Raw genomic sequence first — 20,585 nt, forward strand, 5'->3', positions numbered from 1 at the left:
CGGAGGAAGATAGATCGAGTGGCTCGTGTTAATGGGACAGAAAGCCAAAATTAAAACTGTTCTATGGTCTTTGGAGCTGTAACTACATACCCTAAGATAATGTTAGCTGGCTCCTCTCGCCTAGCTAGTTTAGCTTAGCTTAGCCAAAAAGATCCAAACAGCCCAGAACGCGTTTGCTTTGACTAACTGGTACTCTGCTATCACAAGTATAGATGATTAAACCTTATAACATGAGAGCAAAGTGGACTGATTGGTGTTGATGTAGTTCTATAGTGTTTTAAGCTGTAAACTGCTAGGCTAAGCTAACACAATTGTATGGTGCATCCCACCACAGTACGCACTGTTTCAGCTAACCAATGCTTAAAAACACCCGTTTAGAGGATAAAGACTCATAACTGAGTGTGCAAATTCAAGTGACTGGTGTTGAAGTGACAGAAATATAAAAATTGAGTTGTTCTGTGGTGCTTTGAGCTGTACATTGCGACGCTAATGCTAGCGAAGTTAGCCGGCTACAGATTCACCCAGTTTCAGTAACTGATGCTCAAATACCACCCTTTTAGAGGATAAATAATCTGAGAGCATGCCAAAAGAGACTGGTTTTGTAGTGACAGACGGAATCAAACGTGTTGTGGTGGGTGCTGTGTATGCAGCTATTAGCCTGTTAGCAGTTAGCCACTGATTTGTGTAGTCTTCTTCAGTAATTCCAGGGTGCAAGTTTGAATCCAGAGTGTACGCCACCATATGCAAGTGGCTGGGTATCAGGAAGACTCACACCATGTGTTGGTTTAAAGGTTCCACCACACTCTGGTGGAGCAGTTAGCTATCCTCTCATCCACACACCAGTGTGACTAGGATAAGCATTTGCCCCTGGTCTTCATGGCATGCCGCTCTGCAGTCCAAGATTCAATCTCATGCACCCCAGCCCTATTAATGCTGGGGAGAGAAATCAGGACCACTGCTTAACTGGCTTTTGGTCACCCCCCAGACACTCAGCAGGACTAGAGTATGCCCGTTGGCTCCAGGACTGCATGGACACAAGTGTGTTCCATTGTATTAGGAGGTACTGTGTCAGTCTAATGCTGGCGGCCTAAGAAGCAAAACGTAGCTAGGCTTAGAGGAAACTCTCTTGTGAACAGCGTGGCTGAGGTCAACAACAGCCCTTTTATAAAGAACAAAAACTTGTACAGATAGCAGTGAATGCTACAATACATATCTCTGGTCGTTATGCTCACTGTATATGTAATGGCTTAGCAGAGTATTGAATTAACAGTGAAAGTCAATTCTGAGCAGCCATGTAAATAAGACTCTCCATCACTGCTCATCAAGCTGACAATCTGAAAATAAAACTACAGGGTGTTCTGCAAATGAGACCCGGGATAAATCCCGCCCCTAAATATTGACTATCTAACTGTATCTTAACTGTAACTAGGCATGTTTTCAGACTTTTTCAGTATGCTGCAGAGTTGTGGGCAGGGTGCTGTAAATCAGGTATCCAGTATGCCACAAGAGTAAAAATTCAATCATTTTCTAGAACTGAAGACATATTTGGAGAACTGTAGGATCTGGATTGCACAGTTTGGTGTTGTAAAAGTAAGAAAATGTGCATGGCGATGACCATGTGGCCGCTGCACAGATGTCCACAAGAGAGACACCTTTCAAGGCAGCCCAGGAAACTGCTTTGCCCCCAAAAGAGTTTCTAGTAGCTGATGCGGGCAGAGAACGACCAGTAGCCTCATACATTAGCTTGATCACATCCACTAGCCAATGGGAGAGCCACTGCTTAGAGAGCAACAAACCCCTTCTTGACTTAGAGAAGCATACAAACAACTGATCCATTCTGCGAAGCCCAGTTGTAGCAGTGACATAGGTCCTCAGAGACCGGACTAGGCACAGTTGGTTCCATCCAGGATCAGACTGGTCTGTGTAAGCTGCTAGGCTGATGGACCAATAATAACTGATAATGAGAAGGCTGGGTTAAGTCTCAAAACATATGCATCATCAGGCCCCTCTGGAGACACATGGGTCAAATGGAAAGCAACTGTAACTCACATGCTACAGTTGTATGTATGATAGCATTTGTTGGTTAATTTTGAATAGCCAGCCAATCATGCAGCAAGAACTTGCCTAGCAGGATTCCAATGACACAAAAGAGAGGAGAGAAGAAACAGCTCTGTTGACAAGCTGCACCCCAAAGCCCAGTTTCATTTGTGTAAAATTGTGGAACTTGCCATTTAGGCACTGCAGACACAGGCCATGTGCGCTGCCTTATTATCTACTACCTACATAGACAGCTGATCATAATTAACTCTTATAAGAGACCTAAAACATATATTTCGTTGTGCCTTTAATTTTAATAACACAATTTCCTTTTTGTTTTATTTTGTTATTTTATGTTTGCCAAGCTCAAAAATTGCTCCAAACAAAAAAAATATGTTGTGTTCTCTCAACTACTGAAATGTAAAAATTCCACTTGCAAGCGAAGGTGAAGTAGAAAGTAGTCTAGTGTCTGCTATTCATGCAAAGAGCCTCCGACATTAACCTTGTATGAATTAAAACCAGAATATTATTGCACAACTGAATTTCATGATCTGTGGCTGGATAAACAAGTATATTTGTGAAGATTTCAGTGGGCTATGAATAATCTAACCTACACTAATCAAGAACAGTTCATTACAGTGTTTTATTTCAACAGCCAAGATGCAACGCTTTTGAGAAGCAACAAACGGTTTTGGCCTGGTGAATTCAGTACATCAACATCATATACTGGCTGAAATGGCATGTATACAAACATTCAAGAAAGCTTGTTACCCACTGCATGTGTGATTGGCTTACTGGTTAAGGATGCATTTGGCCAAAATAAAATGCAACATTAGGTATATATAGGCATATTTTAAGTATCTACTAACTGAGTGTTATAAATGCCTATGTAGACTCACTAGGTATGAAGCCATAGCCATTTAATATAGGCCTGTTTCGTATATGATGTAGACTCATTGTGTCATTTAGTTCACAGTGCTAGACACTATAGCCATTTTATTCATAACAGTATATTTATTTGTGTTGAATCAAGTTTCTTAATTTAAGTTTATTTTTGTTATTGAATTAGGTTTGAAACAGGTTTTGTGTTCACAATTTTGAATTGGATTGTGAAAAGTGTTGAACTTAGAACTTGAATGATCACACTTTTCCTTAATTTATGACATTCATTCATAATCCTAATGGGCTCTGGTCTATCTGACCAGTGTTTTCAGTCCATTCCTGATAGAAGTTGCCTTTTTATGCAGGTCATGGGCCAGTTTTCCATTCAGCTAATGTTTAAGGTGGCAATCAAAAAAAAAGCATAAGGTCCAGCCTGAGACCTCAGTGGATGCTCATCTGTCCTCAAGGAACTACTGAGTCCCTGTCCTTTTAATTAACTGTTGCTGCCACTTCATGTAAGTGAAGCTCTGTCCCCATGAGGGAAAGCAGTGGGCCTACTTATAAAAGACTTGGGCTGACTTGTTCCACAGGGTTATAGTTTGAGCAGATTGAACTAATTAAGTCTTATCATGTGCCTTGCTTACAGACTGTAAAAAAAAATGAGTAATTTCAGAATAATATGAGTAATTTAATCCGAGCACAGTATTATTTATAGAGGACTGAAAGCCTTGTATCATAGCTACCATCAATTTTTAATGGTCATTGTTGTAATGACAGGCTGTAAGTGTTGGGGTTATGCTTTGTGTTGATGTATGTGTGTCAGAGAGAGTGATTGGGTGAGAGGGATGGAAGAGCAACAGTATCCACCATGCTTCATTACATGTGTCAAACAATGAAGCACTTTTCTTCTGCCTTGTATCTTCATCACTGCATTCATCTTTGTTGTTTTTCACTGTTCTTAAGTGCTCTGCCATAACCTTCACAAAATGTGCCAGCTTTATTTGATTTATCTGCTTGTTGTTGCTGTTGTAACCAAACTTTGTATCTCTAAAATACAGCAGGTGTGCAGAATAACGGTAACGCGACGTGAAATGCTCTTATTTATTGGCCTTTTTATCAGATACTCTTACTACAGATGCACTTTGTAGGTTTAAAATCACTGACCATCAGCTAATGCAGTTTATCAGCCCCCCCACCACATCCAACAAAGGAAAATGACCACCATAGGTCCACCACTGACTAGGTATCATTGGGCTAGTGGACCATTTTTAGCACAGCAGTGACAGTGGCATCGTGGTGCTGGTATGACTGCATCAGGCACATCATTGTTGCTGGGGGTTTAGGCATCACTGTTGGGTTGAGAACCAACCAAAAACATCCAGCAAATAGTGGTCCTGTGGTCAGAAACTGACCATGGATGAAAGGCTAGCAGATGACTGACACTTGCTGTGCATGAAAAAAATGAGCTACAGGCTCTAAATGCACCTACAAGGCGGACCAACAAGTTTAGGTGTGTCTGATACAGTTGACAGTGAGTGTACACAGTGTTTAAACACTCCAGTAACACTGCTGTGCCTGACACATTCTTACCAACACAATAATCCACCACTTCAGTGTCACTGCAGGGCTGAGAATAATCCACCAGCCAAATAACACCTGAGCAACAGTGCTGGTCTCTTTCCATTGATGGACAAGGTAGAGGGTTGGTGATAAACTGGGCTCTTAATGAGCTATAGTCAATAAATGTAAACCTACAAAGCGCACCTATGGTAGGTGTAGCTAATAAAATGACCAGTGAATAAGAGTATTATGTGGTGTTTCTGTTATTTTATACACCCCGTTTTCAGAGGTACAACGTTTTGTCACGACAGCAACAGTATGCAAATAAATCAAATAAAGCTGATGCATTTTCTTTAGATGGTTATGAGAAAGAGCACTTAAGAACAGGAGAAAACAACAAGAATGAATGCAAATATAAGGCAGAAGAAAAACGCTTTATTGTTTAGCACACATTTAACGAGGTGTAGTGGACAGTGCGGCTCTTCCATCCATCTCTCCCAGTTATTAAATTTCATATACCCCCTGTATATTCTTAGCTTAATGTACATGAATGTGACAAGATCACTGGAGTTATGAGGTTTTGATATGACAGCAGACATTAGATTTAATTGGAAAAGGCCATGAAGAGAAAGAAGACTGCATTACAGTTGGCTTTGAGCTAATGTTCATTTTGTTGTTGCTGAGATGAGAGGGTGAAAGTTTTCTTTGAGTGCTGGACTTGTGCAGTGTCTGGTCTATAATTTCTCAGAGGCAGGTTGATGTAGAAGCCTAATTAGCGCAGAGAAGTGGTAGCTGTGCATTAATTGCAGGGTTTCTATGGCACTGTGGCTGCTGTGTGTTTTGGAGCAGTGCTGTGCTGGCTTGATGGGTGGGAGGGAGCAGGGGGTTGTAGGAGCGTGGGCAGATGTATGCTGGGATGGGCCACTCTCGCTGCTCTGCGTAAGCTAGGCAGCAGGGGCGCTTACTGAGCGTGGATGGCTACCTGCCAAACAGCATCGATTTCACTGCAAAGTATTACATTTCAGCTGCTCTACATCATATTGGGTACATTTTCCATATGGAGTTAAATTATTTTAGCCAGACACATGTTCTATATATCGGTCATATAGGGCAGTGTTTCTCAAACCAGTCCTCAAGGACCACATTTTTGCTCTCTTTAATGACCTCAACCATGCAGTGGACCCTAAGGACTGCTTTGAGAAACTGAGCTTAAAATGAAGCTTGTATAAATGAATTATGATCATGTTAACTTCATCATATGAGTCAGTGGAAATCATCATAAAACTAGGGTGAGTCTTTGTACAGTATGCTAATCAGGCAGCCACTTTGAAATGACTGGGCTTTTTTTTCCCTTAAGTCATCTATAAATTCCAAGGGTTGTGATTTTTGGGGGTTTAATTTGTTACAGGGCTGACATGGCAGACATTAAAAAGTTTGATTTGAGAACTTTTATTTATCTGAGCCAAACTGGTCTATGTGGTACACAGTACTGCGCAAAGGTCAGAGACCACCTCTGTCATTTATTAAATTTACAGTCAAAATAGCTATTTCATACATCATAAAAAGCAGAAAATGTTATATTTAACAGACAATTACACAAAAACCACCACAACTAAATGTAATCTGTATTTTTTTTATCTAGTGTGTCCACACTTTGACTTTATTACAGCTTCCATTCCATTTGGGAGACTTGTTTAGTTATTTTTCCACAATTCCAACGTTCAGTCTTGGTTGCATTTTCTGCTTCCCACAATTCAAATAATCGCACATTCAGTGATGCTGAAGTCTGGACTCTGGGGGTGGCACCAGAACACCAGCAGCTTCTTTGTTTGATTTGTGAATGTTCTTTTTTTCGTTTATTTCTTTTTCTCAGTAAGGGCTTCTTGACAGCTACACATCCTTTCAGACCCCTAGCCTTTAGCTGTCTTCTCACAATGGAAGGATGGACAGAAACACCCGTGGATTTGATTGGAACTTGATTTTCTCCTCTTTCTCAAAGATGAAAGCTTTAAGTGCTGTTTATCTGAGGTCTACCAGGTATTGCACAGTTGTTAGGAATCTCATTTTCTCTATATCTTTTGATATATTTTTTTTCACTCCAGCATTGGAATCTCCTGTTACACCTCTACTTATTTGCACACAATTGTTTATTTTGTATAAAACAGAAAAAAAGTAATTACTGTATTGTTCTTGTTATTCTCTGTTGTTTGTCAGACGTCATGATCCAGAGCTGCTCCTAAAGTGCCCATTTTGCACATAATGCATTTTACAGTAATGCATTAGGAGTGGCTATTCAGGTTAAGTGCCAAATTCAACAAGCGTTCCAGGATGACTCATGCTGTACGTGGGGCGTCAGTCAGCACTGTCTCTGGGCACTGACCTATATATGAGTGGGATCCAGCACTAAAGTTTCACTAGGAGCTCAAGTGCCTCTTTATTGAGTTGGATGCTGCATTATCTTCTCTCCTCCCAACAGTTGACCTTGCTAATTTACGAGCTTGCACAATTTAATGATCAGTTGATGACATGAATTGATGTTAAATATGATATGGCTGGCTGGTAGATGGACAGAGGAATCATTTGGCTTGGGGTTTATTCTGGTGCAGTTGTGAGAAGAAGGACAGAGCAAGCAAGGAAGGGGTGGAATGTGATAACCATAATGAAAAACGACTTTATGATGTAGTGCTGAGCAATGCTGTTCTCAACACGAGCTGCAGCTCTAAAAAGAACAGCAGAAATACGACAGTGAAACACTGAGAAAAACAGAATTATTTATTTAGACATAAAATATTAAATAGAGAAAAAATGGAAAGTCATGGGGACAAACACAGCAGGTGGCACCGGGCTGAAAAATGTAATAAATAAAAACCTCTCATAGTAAAGCAAGACTCAGCAAGTTCCAGTCTTCTCCCATAAATCATAGCACTGAGAAGACCGCGCATGTTGTGTTTCTAAGCCTAAACACACAAAACAAGCTACAGCATAGAGAATACAGATACTGTAAAAATACACAAGATCATAAGCACCTCCAATTCATGACTTAATATTTCATGATTTACATAGTCTGCTTTACTCTGCTTTTAAGTAATATTTGTTATGAACATCTAAATTGTTATAGTTCATTTTTAAAGGGAAACAATTACATTATTTTCCATTACCCCAAAGGACATAGTTGATCGGCATGTTTAATGTTAATGGTTCTTTAGTTTTGCATCAGATATGAAGACAATAGAAGTCTATTTAACACTGCGTTCTTAGATAAAAAGATCTGTGTCTGTGCACCACAAAGCGTTTGCGTCTGCTTCCTTCTGCTAAACTCACGTGTGCTTGAAACGTTTGCATTTGCATCCTTGTGTGAAGTTTCCTCTTCTACAAAAAACTGCATATACCAGCATGGCTGGTCACCAGCAAAACCAGCAAATAATGTGTTTTGGATGCTGATATGCTGGTCAAACAGCATGACCATGCTAGCTGGGAGACCAACTAAAGCAGCACCAGAACAGTCCTAGACCACCATAAACCAGCACAGGCCACCTTAGACCAGCATGGAATGTGTGCTGCTCTGTACTGGTTTTTTCAGCAGGGCCTTATTCCAACAGCCACAAAAGCTAGTAGAGGAGAGGCCTGTAGAAGAGAGTGAGCTGCTTTACTTGCTCTACTGGAAAGAAAGACAAAAATGTATTACATATGTTTATGTAAGCAAACCGCTTTTGAAGACTCAAATGCTTGTCTGCTATGGCAACTGACCAGTAGAAAGCAAGACAGATTGGCCAGGCTTGGCTGTCACTAAAGCGCTCATTGCGCTTGTGCTTGCCCTGTGTTATGAATTTTCACATTTTTGACTGAACAACTGTAGTTGTGTAAGTGTAATCTGAAAAGTTCATGAAATGACTGCAATATACAACGATGTACGACTGAACATCCTTGTCCTCTCTCAGCAGTCCGTGGTACCTTGGCCACAGTAACACACCATAAAGAAACTGCATTTGCTAGCATAATTCTTTTTATTATTATTTATATTATTACTAATTCATATTATACAAACAGTCCAAAAACACAAACCAATTCTCAGAAATCACAAACTGAAGCAGGAGGTCAAAACCAGGGAAGCAAGACGAGAAAAACACTTGCAGAGCATGGCCAACACAAGACTGCAAAGAACTGAATAGAACAGAGGTTTTCATACACAAAATGGCCGCTGATGAGAAACAGATGGGAAAATGAGTCTAGAATTCTCTATTAATGCCTTGGGTTTAAATGGATCATAACATAATCCTTGTTCATGTGTAAATACTGAACTTTTTTTTTTTTAATTCTTATTCTGGAGCTGCAGTTTGCACTAATTTGATAAAATGGTCTGTATACTTTTACATTCCCTTTACCTTTAGGCAGCCCACTGAATAGACTGACAGTAGATGTGAAGGTCAAGTTCTGCATTGTGTTGGACTGCTCCACGACAGCCTTAGTTTAATAATGGATTTGTAATGAGGTCAGCGAAGGTGACTCCCTGGCAGCTGGCCAGCTGGACAATGCACTGTGCCAGAGGAGACTTATAACATGACCTGATCTTTTTCCAGCTACATTTCAGTCATAGGCCTCCTCTGTCATTAATGTGCCCTTAACTATGTGGTAATTAGGCTCTGTATGTCATGATCTGTTTGACTTGGTTCAAATGTGCTGAGTATTTCTATGACTGAACTTTTTGAAAATCCCCAATAACTTTCCCTTCCTAGAAGCAGACACAGAAAATCAACCAAAACTTTTGTTCGTTTTTATAAAATATAGTCTGTAGACTCCTCAGCATGAAAGGAATATAGATTTCAGTCAAGAAAAACCTGCTTGTGAACTTGTTGGTGATTTAGAACTAGGGATAAACACAAGGGCCAGGAGTTTTATGTGCAGCCACACAGCGTCTTTACTCGAGGGACATCTTCCTCCTCCTCCTCTTCCTCCTCCTCTCTGTTTATGTAACAGAGCACAGCTCATCTCTCATGCTTCTCTCATATTCTCTCTTACCTCTGAACCGACCTGATCTGTTCATGAAGCCAGAAGAAAGAGGAAGAGATGGTGGAGGAGAGAGTGGAGGAAGAGTCAAGAAGCTCCATATTATTCTGGCTAAGGTGGGCTATGTCAGCAGGCAGTCGGAGAGAGAGCGTAAGAAAAGGAGGGTGAATTAGGGAGGCGTGAGGAGGAGTGCAAAGTGGAGGCATATAAGGAAAGGCAGAGAGTGAGAGGGGTCTCTAATGAAAAGACTACTATAAATGACTAATAAAGACTTCCTTTTTGGTTTTCCCAAAACAATCATTCTGCTAATTGTACTGTTAAACCAGAATGGAAGTGCTTGATATAATCTGTCTTCCTTCCAGGCTGTCTTATGATTGACACAGAGCACAACTCTGACAAAGTCAGTAGGCCAGTTTTAGGTAGTAGCCATTGATTGTTATCAGTGAATGAATGTCAGAGCCTAGTGAGCTCTCTAAATAGACAACATTTTACGATATAATATGTGTGCTCCCCAGCAAGAAAGCTGTCTCAATTCTTACCTCAAATATGCTGCCTACTGAGGGATCATATTTTATTTGTTTTCTTGTCATAAAAAGTACGCACATAGCCTATAGTTTGCAATTCAGGTCCATCTGTGACCATTTTGAAGTTTTCAGAACACCAAGCCATTAGCATGTATGCTAGAAATTTTTTAAGCCTCAGTAGAGCAGTTTTATGAGGAGCCTGGCCTCTTCTTATTTCTGTTATATCAAAAACATGACTGCAAACAGCTAAAAAAAATAAGTTAAAATAGTTTCTAATCACTTGCCCAGGACCTTCCTTTAATTTTAGAAAACAGAAGGATGTATTTCACTAAAAAGCAAAGAAAACTTACCTGTGTTTTTCCTTTTTTTCACAGAAAACAGAATTTGGGCAGCAGAACGCTTGCATTACTGTTACTGAGTGCTCATTTGATTGGTGGGCAAAGCAGCTCATTGGCCGTTTGTGCTCACTGACGTCATGAATGAAAGTGCCTAAAATATAACAGTGGTGTAAAAATGTTTTATGCTGTTCTGTGTTCAGGAAATGAATGTATTCCTTTATATTAAAAATGTTTAAGCATTTATAAACTATGATTTTGCACAAACGCTCCATCCTAACCTATTCGGTTTGGACGGGAGCGCCCTCTAGCGTTTGACAAAAACAAAAGACATTACAGAGTGGTGGTTCTCCTCAGGCAGTTGTTTTGAATAGCCAGCTGGCTAACAAACTTGCTGGCTAATAACCAAGTATCTTAACTAGCGATAGGTTTTGTCAAACGTTAATGACGAAGTAGTGCTATCTAATTTACACTCTGTAAATCTTACCAGTTCAGGAGCAGCAAGTAGCGCGCAAATTCGTCTGACCACAACCCCTATCTATCCTGCTGTTTCATACAGAGTAAATCCAATTAAAATTGCCATAAAACACCGCTAGAGCAGGATCCATGGTGGTAAAACGCTGAGGCGATTCTGACGGCTCAGATAAGTAAAGACCGGTCGCGCGCAATAGGCGGGAACAAGCTACGACGTCATCGCTGTCTAACTAGAGCGTCTCATTTATCTGTCTTGTAAGGTTCGATGACGGTTGGAGCGCTGCTACTTAAACAGCTGCCTGTAGACAGCGGCTACTAAGAGAGCTCACTAGGTATTGGGACACACCCAGTGTTGTCATACATAAGTCACTTGTATTCGCCACAGTTCCTCAACATGCAGATGGATGTTGGAGATTTCTTTAAGAGAGGTGGCAGCTCCGCTGAAGGCCAATCAGGTGAGAGGTTTTTGCCAGGTAAAACAAAAACTGACAGATCTCTCATTAAGCCTTGAAGCCTTGAATCTGAGTTTAATCCATGTTACTAAACATAGGAAAGGAGAAAGAGAGAAAGAAGCTGAAAGAGACTGACCGGGATGAACGTGCAGGTCTGATCAGGTACCAGTCTAAGGCTTATCTGAGAGAGGAGATAGCATTGCTTGACTTCAGTACCTTTGCTTGATTTTATGTACATAGATCTGTGCTTAATATAAACAATGAAGAGCAATGTCGGCAACATAACATAAGCAGCTTCTTCGGGTCCTGCAGCCACTAGGGGGCCCTCTAACAACTAGGTTATTACTGCAACATCATGTTGTCTAAGATGCTTGAATGAGGGGGAAAAAAGCAACCTGTTCATAATGCACTCAGTACTGGAAAAAAGGTTTTTTTGGTAGTGTTAATGTTATGCCATTTGTTTTGTCTTATAGTTTGACAACAAGAAACAAGAAGTAGTGGTCAGTGTAACAAAGCATGTGCAGCTTAGACAGGCTTTCTAAGTTTCAGCTTTGCAAAACCTAACAAACAAACACGGTTAACTCATTACAATAGTGGTCAACAACTTTCTCTGTTAATCCAGGTTTAGATACTCGGGCTGTGATTAATCCTCCTGAAAATAAAAGTGTGACATTTATAACGAACAGCCAATCACATGAAACATGAGGAGGCGTTGCCAAAAAAGGAAAAAGATCATCAGTAATATGAAAATCAGCCAGTTATTTTTTACATAAGTTTTTTACATAAGTTGTCATTTTTATTAGTTAGCCCTTCATTTTACAGTACATCAGCTAGCAAGACAAGGGGCCCCCCAAAAATCCTGCTTGGGGCCCCCAAAAGCTAGGGCAATCCATGATGAAGAGACAGATCTATTGTGTGCCAACTTAATATTAAGCCTAGGACTACTTAAAAAATTCATGACATTTTGGAGCCATTTTTGGGGTAGTAAAAGCTCAGCCCCCATCCACAAATCTCTACTGACACCCAATTTGTATTTGTAATAAGAGAAGGAGATTATTTTATTATTATTTAAAATTTATGAGAAGTTGTGTACAATCTTGTTTTGTATAAAGAAAGATTTTATCAAAGCCAAAAAAATATCAAAAGAGCAGAGTTGATCCTGTCAATATAAAATGTAAATTAAGTCTAAATGTAATTCATTGTGTAAGTCATAATTTTATATCATACATCATATTATCATATAATAATTACACAACTAAGCTTTTAAGGGTTCATTACATGTTGCTGGCCAGCTGCTAGTTGCATACTTTGTCACAATATTTAAAGTAATGAAGTAACCTCCACTGTAGTTCTCGGCCGTGTTTTGCTCCCAGTGTTTCCAGCTGTGGGACTCTTGGGTGCAAACTTTGGGGTGCGGTTTGGGCTGACCATTATGACCATATAGAAAATAAACACACTTCTGGGTTTCTAATGCTAGCTTGATTGTGTCCTTCAGCTGATGGGAGGATGAGCCATTACATTAACAAACACTCTCCCACCATCGTCTGCTAGCTGCACATGCTGCCCTTTGTGGGTGAACAGAGAAGGCAGTGACCAAGCAGTGTGCACCAGCTCAGCAGAGTTTTTTCGTTTTTTTTCTCCTAATGTCCACTCTTCTGCCCCTCTTAGTTGTCCCTCTCTGCCTAGAAGAATAGGGCAGATCTTTGTAGACGGGTCCCCACCTTTTTAAACAGCGCTCTGAGCTTGCAGACTTTGCAGGATTTAAAACGGAACTTTCTATTGTGTCCATCTGCTGGCTCGCCGCCGTCTTCACTCTCTTCTTCTTTCTCTGCAAGCCATGGTGTCCACACACCTCCATGGAGCTGGGGGTCAGCCATCGGGTCATCTGGGGGGTTTCTGGCTGGTATGGCTGTCTGATTGTACTCTGCTATCCTAGAGAGCAGCAACTTGACCACTTCGGGGCGAGCCTCTGCCAGGTCTGACCTCTCGTAGGGGTCAGCAGTGATGTTGAAGAGCCAGACAGATTTGCCCCGCTGGTCCTGTCTCTTCTCCATGCCCTGCCACTGCTGCGGACCCCCAGGCAGGATCTGCGGAGGGACCCAGTCCCCGTCCCCTACGTTTCCTGTCAACAGCTTCCAGTCGCCCACTCGAATGGCCGCTCGCACTCCAGTGTCCCAGATTCCAAAGCCATTGACTGCTAGCAGCCTGTGGTCAACCTCTCCAGGCCGGCGTGAAACAGGGTCAATGTTAAAGAGGATTTCAGTCCGGGGGCAAGGGAGACCCTTACTGATGGCCCCCCATACATCATACCCATCCAAGCGCCGAGGTTCCGGCTCTGGAGATCCTGCCAGAGCCAGCAGGGTCGGGTACCAGTCTGAGACATGGATCAGAGCCCGGCTGACCACTCTCTTTCTCTCCAGCAGAGGGCTGTGGACAAAACCAACTGCCCGCACACCTCCCTCCCAGTAAGAGCCCTTTCCCCCACGCAGAGGCCAGTTGCAGCCCCCTGAGAGAGGCTGTCCACCGTTATCCGAAGAGTAGATGAGAACAGAGTTGGCATAGTAACCTTGATCCCGCATCTCCTCCACCATCTCCCCCACCGCCTCATCCACACCACTCAGCATGGCAGCGTAATGGCGCCTCAGCCGGTTGCCGAGGGAATGGTAGCGCTGCAGGAGGTGGGCAGGAGCCTGTAAAGGCGTGTGGGCGGCCTGGAGCGCCACATACAGGAACAGAGGTTTCTGTCGATCATGAGTCCGCAAGATCTTTTTAACCCTAAAGAGTAAATAAATAACAGATTCTTTATAGTCATTCACACACAGATATATGCATTAGAAGGTACCATGTAATGGAAAACCAAATTGTAAAGGAGTCTGGTACATTATGTAAACACTGTTAATCAGAAGATGAATGGCAGTCAGTATGAAGAGAGGTTATAAACATATATTAGTTTTAAAGCCACAGTAACAAAAACGGTCTGTGTAAGGAGAAAAAAAATAGTTGGAAGATAGTCATAAAAATCATTCACATAAAAATGGGCCTTTTGATGACTGAAATACTTTTTGTACAAGCTCACAACATTAAGAATAATGGTAATTTGATATGACATTAGACAGTCATATGCAAACATTTGAACACCGCTAGTCAAATCACATGTTTTGTTTATTTCCTAAGTGAAAACAAGTTAACACACAAACCTAAATATGACTTTTTCTGAAAATTGTAGTTCACAGTTTCCCCCCGATATGTTAAACTCAGCAAATGAATGGTGATTATGCATTAAATGTGCAGAAGTGTGTTCTCTGTAGAGGATGTGTACTTATAAACTAAACTAACTTATTAACTAATATAGTGTGTAATATAATTATGTAATTTGACCAGGGGTGATTTAATGCCTCTAAAAACTTCCCCAGATAAAGTTATTACATGAAATGGTTATGAATGTGCTGCCTGATGCCTGATACATTGTTGTACAATAGTTTTGTGATAAGGGTTTAGGCTAAAATTTATTTTTTAAAAGACATTCATGCTTTTTGAGGTAGATGTAGTGCATTGCAAGGCAAAGTAGTAACCAAAGAAAATACATTTTCAGCTATTCCACCTGTGCAGAAATAACACCAAGGTTTAGGTTCCAGCAGCAATGTGCTGTTCTGTCTGGGCATTGGAAGGCCTGCCATCAAGCTCTCTGTACTATATTTCAGATGAATATAACTTTTGACTTTGATTTCTTTATTGGGAAATCATTCCTTAGACTTAAAATGTTAAGAAATTGTTGAAGGCCTTGCTAGCTGCAGATAAGAAAGCAATCACTAGAAAATGCCTGGCTATTGAGCCCCCTCAATTGCACGATTGGTATGACATTGTTCATGAAATTTATATCATGGAAAAGCTAACATGTTCCTTAAGAATTCAGATGAGCAAATTCTGTCAGATTTGGTCTAAATGGTTAGTTAGGACTGTTAGGTAGTCATAACTTTGGTGCTAATTCAAGTACGGATACAATTGTTTGATGCAATGTGAATTTTGTTTTTTTCTTTTCAAAAGACTAATAAAGATAATAATAAAGACCCTAATAAAAAGATGATAAAAAAGAATTTATCTTTTTTAGATTTACCACTATTTTACCATAATCATTGTATGTATGTATGTATATATATATATATATATATATATATATATATAAACTCAGAAGACATGTATAGGTACACTGATCATTTCATAGTCAATAAAAGGGCTGTATTTGTGTTGTAGACATCAAGACCCCCGGTTCCAATCAGAACCACTGTAAAGAAATGAGTAGTCATGGACAGCATGGTCTGTAAGTTTCCCTGCTGACTACATGGACAGCTCTAGTCTGTAGGTTTCTCTGGAATGGTGCATTTCACTTCAAAACACTCTGACTATGTTTACAGCTCAGCAATTCAATTATGCAGTTCCCCTTTAAATAAATGCTGCCTTTTAAAGTGAAGTGAATCACTTTCTTAGAAGACTTGCTGCTAGGGGTGTATGTTAAATTCAGCAAATAAACAGTAATCATGCATGACGTGTAGATGTGTGTTCTCTGTAGAGGATACTTATTTTCACAAATCAGTAAAATATATAATCCAGGGGTGCCCAAACATTTGCATACTACTGCATGTGCTACATGCACAAGATTCTCATGCCTTAGTCAGGCACTGGTGGCATAATAATCCATTATTTTATCATACCATGCCAAGACCACAGTGGAAACAACACTTTTACCACCAAGTTTCAGAAATAAATGACCCTGCAAAAATGGGCATTTTAAAATTTCAATACAGTAAAATTGTCAGATAAATCAGCTCTACTGTTCAGTGTCACCTCTCTGTGTACAGGCGAGTTGAGTAATTGCCGCTCAGCTCCCAGGCTGGCCGCTCCCCATCGTGCAGGTCGAAGCCGCAGGCCTCTGCTCCGTCGCAGCTCTGGAAGTTAAAGTGGTCACCGCTGCCCGTCAGTGAACCCAGGAAGCTCTGGAAGCCGCGGGCAGTAGGCAGACACTCGGGCCTGCAGAAGCCCAGATGCCACTTGCCCACCATGTGTGTACTGTAGCCAGCCTGCCACAGCCTCTCAGGCAGGGTGGGCATGTCAGGAGGCAGGCAGAGGGGCTGGCGGGAGCGGATGATGGAGTGCTGGAGCCCTGTGTGGATCTGATACCTGTCACGCCCAGGAGAGGGAGAGATTTAACTACAGCACAGAGAAATGTGCTCCACTGTAAGAGGAAAGAACTACTGATATGTATCAAGAATATTACAGCAAATTAAGAATAAGTAGCCCTTAACCTCTGAGAATGTATAACCTTATAAAGTTGGGAAAAACATTTGGGACGGGGGCAACAAAAGGCTGGTAAAGTTGTGTAATGCTAAAAAACACCTGGTGTTTCTTTGGCAACAGGTCAGTAACATGATTGGGCATAAAAAAGCATCACCACATTTCACCACTCTGTGAAAGACTGCACAGGCAAATAGTGCAACAATTCAAGAAAAACGTTTCCCAACGTAAAGCAGCAAAGAGCTTTTGCTTTTCGTCATGTACAGTACATAATAACATTAAAAGAATCAGAGATTCTGGAGAAATCTCTGTATTCAAGGGAACCATAAACCAGTATTTGCTGGCCGTGATCTTCGGGGCCTCAGGCAGCACTGCATTAAAAACAGACATGATTCTCTAGAGGAAATCAATGTATGGGCTCAGAAACACTTCTGAAAACCACTGTCTATGAAAACAGTTCCACAAATGCAAGTTAAAACTCCAAAATACAAAGATGAAACCATATATAAACAGGACCCAGAAATGCTGCCACCTTCTCTGGGCCCAAGCTCATTTAAAATGGACTGAGAGAAGTGGAAAAGTGTCCTGTGGTCACTTGAATCAACATGATTGTTGTCAGTGCACAGTTCAAAACCACATCTATGAAGGTGCCATTAATGCTGAATGATATATACATGTTTTGGCAACATATGCTGCCATCCAGATTATCTCTTTTTCAGGGAAGGCCTTGTTTATTTCAGCAAGACAATGACAAACCACATTCTGCATGTGTTAAAACAGCATTGCTCCGTATTAAAAAAGTATGGGTACTAAACTTACCTGCCTGCAGTCCAGACCTGTCACCACTGAAAACATTTGGCACATTATGAAACGAAAAATATGATAAAGGAGACCCCGAACTATTGAGCAGCTGAAATCCTATATCAAACAAGAACGGGAAAACAAATCACTTTTAAAACTACAGCAGTGTCTTCTCAGTTCCCAAACGCTTACAGAGTGTTGTTAAAAGATAAGGTGATGAAACACAGTGGTAAACATGCCCCCATCCCAACTATTTTGGAACGTGTTGTTGGCATAAAATTCAAAACGGGCATACATTTTTCAAAAAGCAATAAAACTTCTCAGTTTCAACAATTTATATATTGTCTTTGCAGTATTTAAAAATATGGTTTACATGATTTGCATATCTTTGCATTCAATTTTTATTTACATTCTGCACAGCATCCTAACCTTTTTTGAAATGGGGTTGTAATTCTATACTATCACATTAGCATATCATATAGTATCATATCATATCATAGTACAACCTCATTTCCAAAAAAGTTAGGATGTGTAGAATGTAAATAAAAATAGGATGCAATGATGCGCAAATCATGTAAACTATATTTTTAAAGGAAAATACAACAAAGACAAATCAAATGTTTTAGAGTTTTAACTTGCATTTGTTGATGCAGCGTCAAACTGTTTTCATAGACAGTGGCTTTCAGAAGTGTTTCTAAGCCCATGCAGTGATTTCCACTAGAGAATCATGTCTGTTTTTGATGCAGTGCCGCCTGAGGGCCCAAAGATCATGGCCAACAAATACTGGTTTCTGGCCTTTTCCCTTACATACAGAGATTTCTCCAGATTCTCTGAATGTTTTAATGTAAGTATGTACTGTAGATGATGAAAAGCAAAAGTTCTTTGCTATTTTACATTGAGAAACGTTATTCTTGAACTGTTGCACTATTTGCTCATGCAGTCTTTCACAGAGTGGTGAACCCCTCCCCATCTTTACTTCTGAAAGCCTATCTGGGATGCTCTTTTTATACCCACTCATGTAACTGACCTGTTGCCAATTAACCACCAGGTGTTTTTTTTAGCATTACACAATTTTACCAGCCATTTGTTGCCCCATCCCAACTTTTTTGGAATGTGTTGTTGGCATCAAATTTAAAATGGGCATACAATTAGCAAAAAAAAGTAAAGTTTCTCAGTTTCAACATTTGATTTGTTGTCTTTGTACTATTTTCAATGAAATATCGGGTTTAAATTATTTTCACATGATTGCATTTTGTTTTTATTTACATTTTGCACAGTGTCCCAACTATTTGGAAATGGGATTGTAGTTTCTGGATAGTAAGACTCAAGATTAATAATTGAATAATAAGAGTTTAAATGACATGTTGACCCATAAAAATCTCACTCTTATTACATACTAAGGCTTATTTTTCAGTAACTACAGGGACTTTGATGCAAACTGGTTGAGCTATTCTTAGATTATAGAAGTGTGTAATTAAACTTTGGGCCCACTGGTTGGCCCTGGCCATTTAAGGGGTTAATAAAAATGTGATTTACAACAACATAGTGAGGATTCTGCTGCATGATGGTAACTTAATATCCCTTCAAAGGCACCGCTGTAGATCCAAGAACAAATTGTGAGTATGTTGAAGCTCTAATTGGTTTGTTTACTCGGACACTGGTTAAAGCCCCTCATGTTCTGACCCATGATAGGGACAAAAATAATCATGTCTAAAAGAAACTGAACACCTGCAAAGTTCAATACAAGAAGGCAAACAAACTAACAAATAAACAAAATATTTTGTGGAATAATGATGTCAACACTAAAGGTGCCACATTTTCAAAAAAATATTGAGAAAAAGTTGAGAAAATATTGGAAGCAGTATATCGATATTTAAAACTGTATCACTGATGCACCCCTCAGTCTCTACTGAGGGTCTCTTATTGGTTGTCTTTCTTGGAAATCGCTGTCCGTGTTCAAAACTAATCATCTGGTTAATAGATCTTGTCTATTTGTGTATTGTTTATAGCTCATTATTTTTTGTTTCAAAATAAAATGTGCATTGATCTGAGCCAAACCAATCTGTAATATATACATAATATAATCAATACATTTCAAATTTGAATCTTGACCTCAGAAATGAGAGTCATATTGAATCTGAAAACACGCGTACTGTTACACCCCTAAGGTGTTTAGTCTTTACTCACCGTCCAGTCATGAGCTGGCTCCGAGAAGGTGAGCAGATGGGCTGGACATAGTAATTCTCCAGCTTCACCCCTTCTGCAGCCAGCTGGTCCAGTACGGGAGTGTGGATGTCTGAGCCATGGTAGCCCACGTCACTGTAGCCCTGGTCATCCACCATCACAAAGATGATGTGCGGAGGGATTCGACCCTTGTCTGATGTGTTTTTGTAGGCCGGCTCCTCTGCAGTGTGTGGCAGCCCCATTCTTATGCATGAGAGGCAGCTAAACACTGCCATACAAAAGACAGTCAAACCAGGCGGCCAGGGCGCTCTCATTTCCACAGCCTGGTCCGGTTGGTCTCTAATGCACCGCGGCAAGAATATCTTCCCACCCGATGGAGAAATGCATTTGATGCTATCTGGTCACACCTGAGAATGTCAAATGAAATGTCCCAGTGTAGCAGCAAAGGCCCATAGTACTGAAAACAGATTAGTTTCTGAGTTAGACTCTGTGTGACTGGAGCAAAACCAGCACTAACTTCTTCTGTGCTGCTCTGAGAGATGAGAAAGGAATCAGGCTTGCAGAAATCCAAGCAAAGACAGACTCTATTTGACAGCAGCCTGCCACATTCCTCAAGCTCAACAGGCGCCTCTTCAGAGGGTAAACTAGAACAGGGCAAACACACAGACAGGCCCACACACAATTCATCAAACACCAATTTGTATGCACAGTGCATACGGACAAGTTATTTTTTAAAGTCTCAATGATTGAATTATGCTGAAATGTTTAAAAATCAGTGGAATTCCCCTTCCCCTAAGTTAATGCTGCCTTTTAAAGCACAGTGGCCTAATATTGTTTTGAAAACTTCTAATTTCCAGCCAACATTGTTATCTCCATTACAGTCATCTCCTGCTAGACGTGCTCCTGTAGCTTGTCTATGGATGTAAGACAAGCGGGTTCTGTGCTTCTGATGAACAATCTGATTGGTCCGTGCTCAGCTAAGTTGCATAAAGTTCATCCAATAAGATAAAAGAGTGACAGAGTGTGTATTAGTGTATGGTTAC

The 20,585-nt window shown here is 40.6% G+C and overlaps 1 protein-coding gene across 1 annotated transcript; it reads right to left on the reverse strand.

Annotated features, from left to right (window-relative positions):
- Positions 1 to 12,515: 12,515 nt before the first annotated feature.
- On the reverse strand, positions 12,516 to 20,323 carry si:dkey-174i8.1 (arylsulfatase I). Its single transcript, XM_036573473.1, has 3 exons — positions 19,546 to 20,323; positions 16,111 to 16,443; positions 12,516 to 14,043 (listed from the first exon to the last, which is right to left on the reverse strand). Exons 1-3 carry the CDS (start codon positions 19,854 to 19,856, stop codon positions 12,951 to 12,953), a joined length of 1,737 nt encoding a protein of 578 aa, XP_036429366.1. The 5' UTR covers positions 19,857 to 20,323; the 3' UTR covers positions 12,516 to 12,950.
- Between the last annotated feature and the right edge of the window lie 262 nt (positions 20,324 to 20,585).

Source organism: Colossoma macropomum, unplaced genomic scaffold (assembly GCF_904425465.1).
Source record: "Colossoma macropomum unplaced genomic scaffold, Colossoma_macropomum, whole genome shotgun sequence".
Taxonomy (NCBI): domain Eukaryota; kingdom Metazoa; phylum Chordata; class Actinopteri; order Characiformes; family Serrasalmidae; genus Colossoma; species Colossoma macropomum.

Coding starts and splice junctions, on each gene's coding strand:
- si:dkey-174i8.1 (XM_036573473.1), bottom strand. CDS start 19,856: ATGAGAGCGCCCTGGCCGCCTGGTTTGACTGTCTTTTGTATGGCAGTG. Junction 16,444..19,545: donor AGCCAGCTCATGACTGGACG/GTGAGTAAAGAC, acceptor TGGGCGTGACAG/GTATCAGATCCACACAGGGC. Junction 14,044..16,110: donor ACTCGCCTGTACACAGAGAG/GTGACACTGAAC, acceptor TTTACTCTTTAG/GGTTAAAAAGATCTTGCGGA.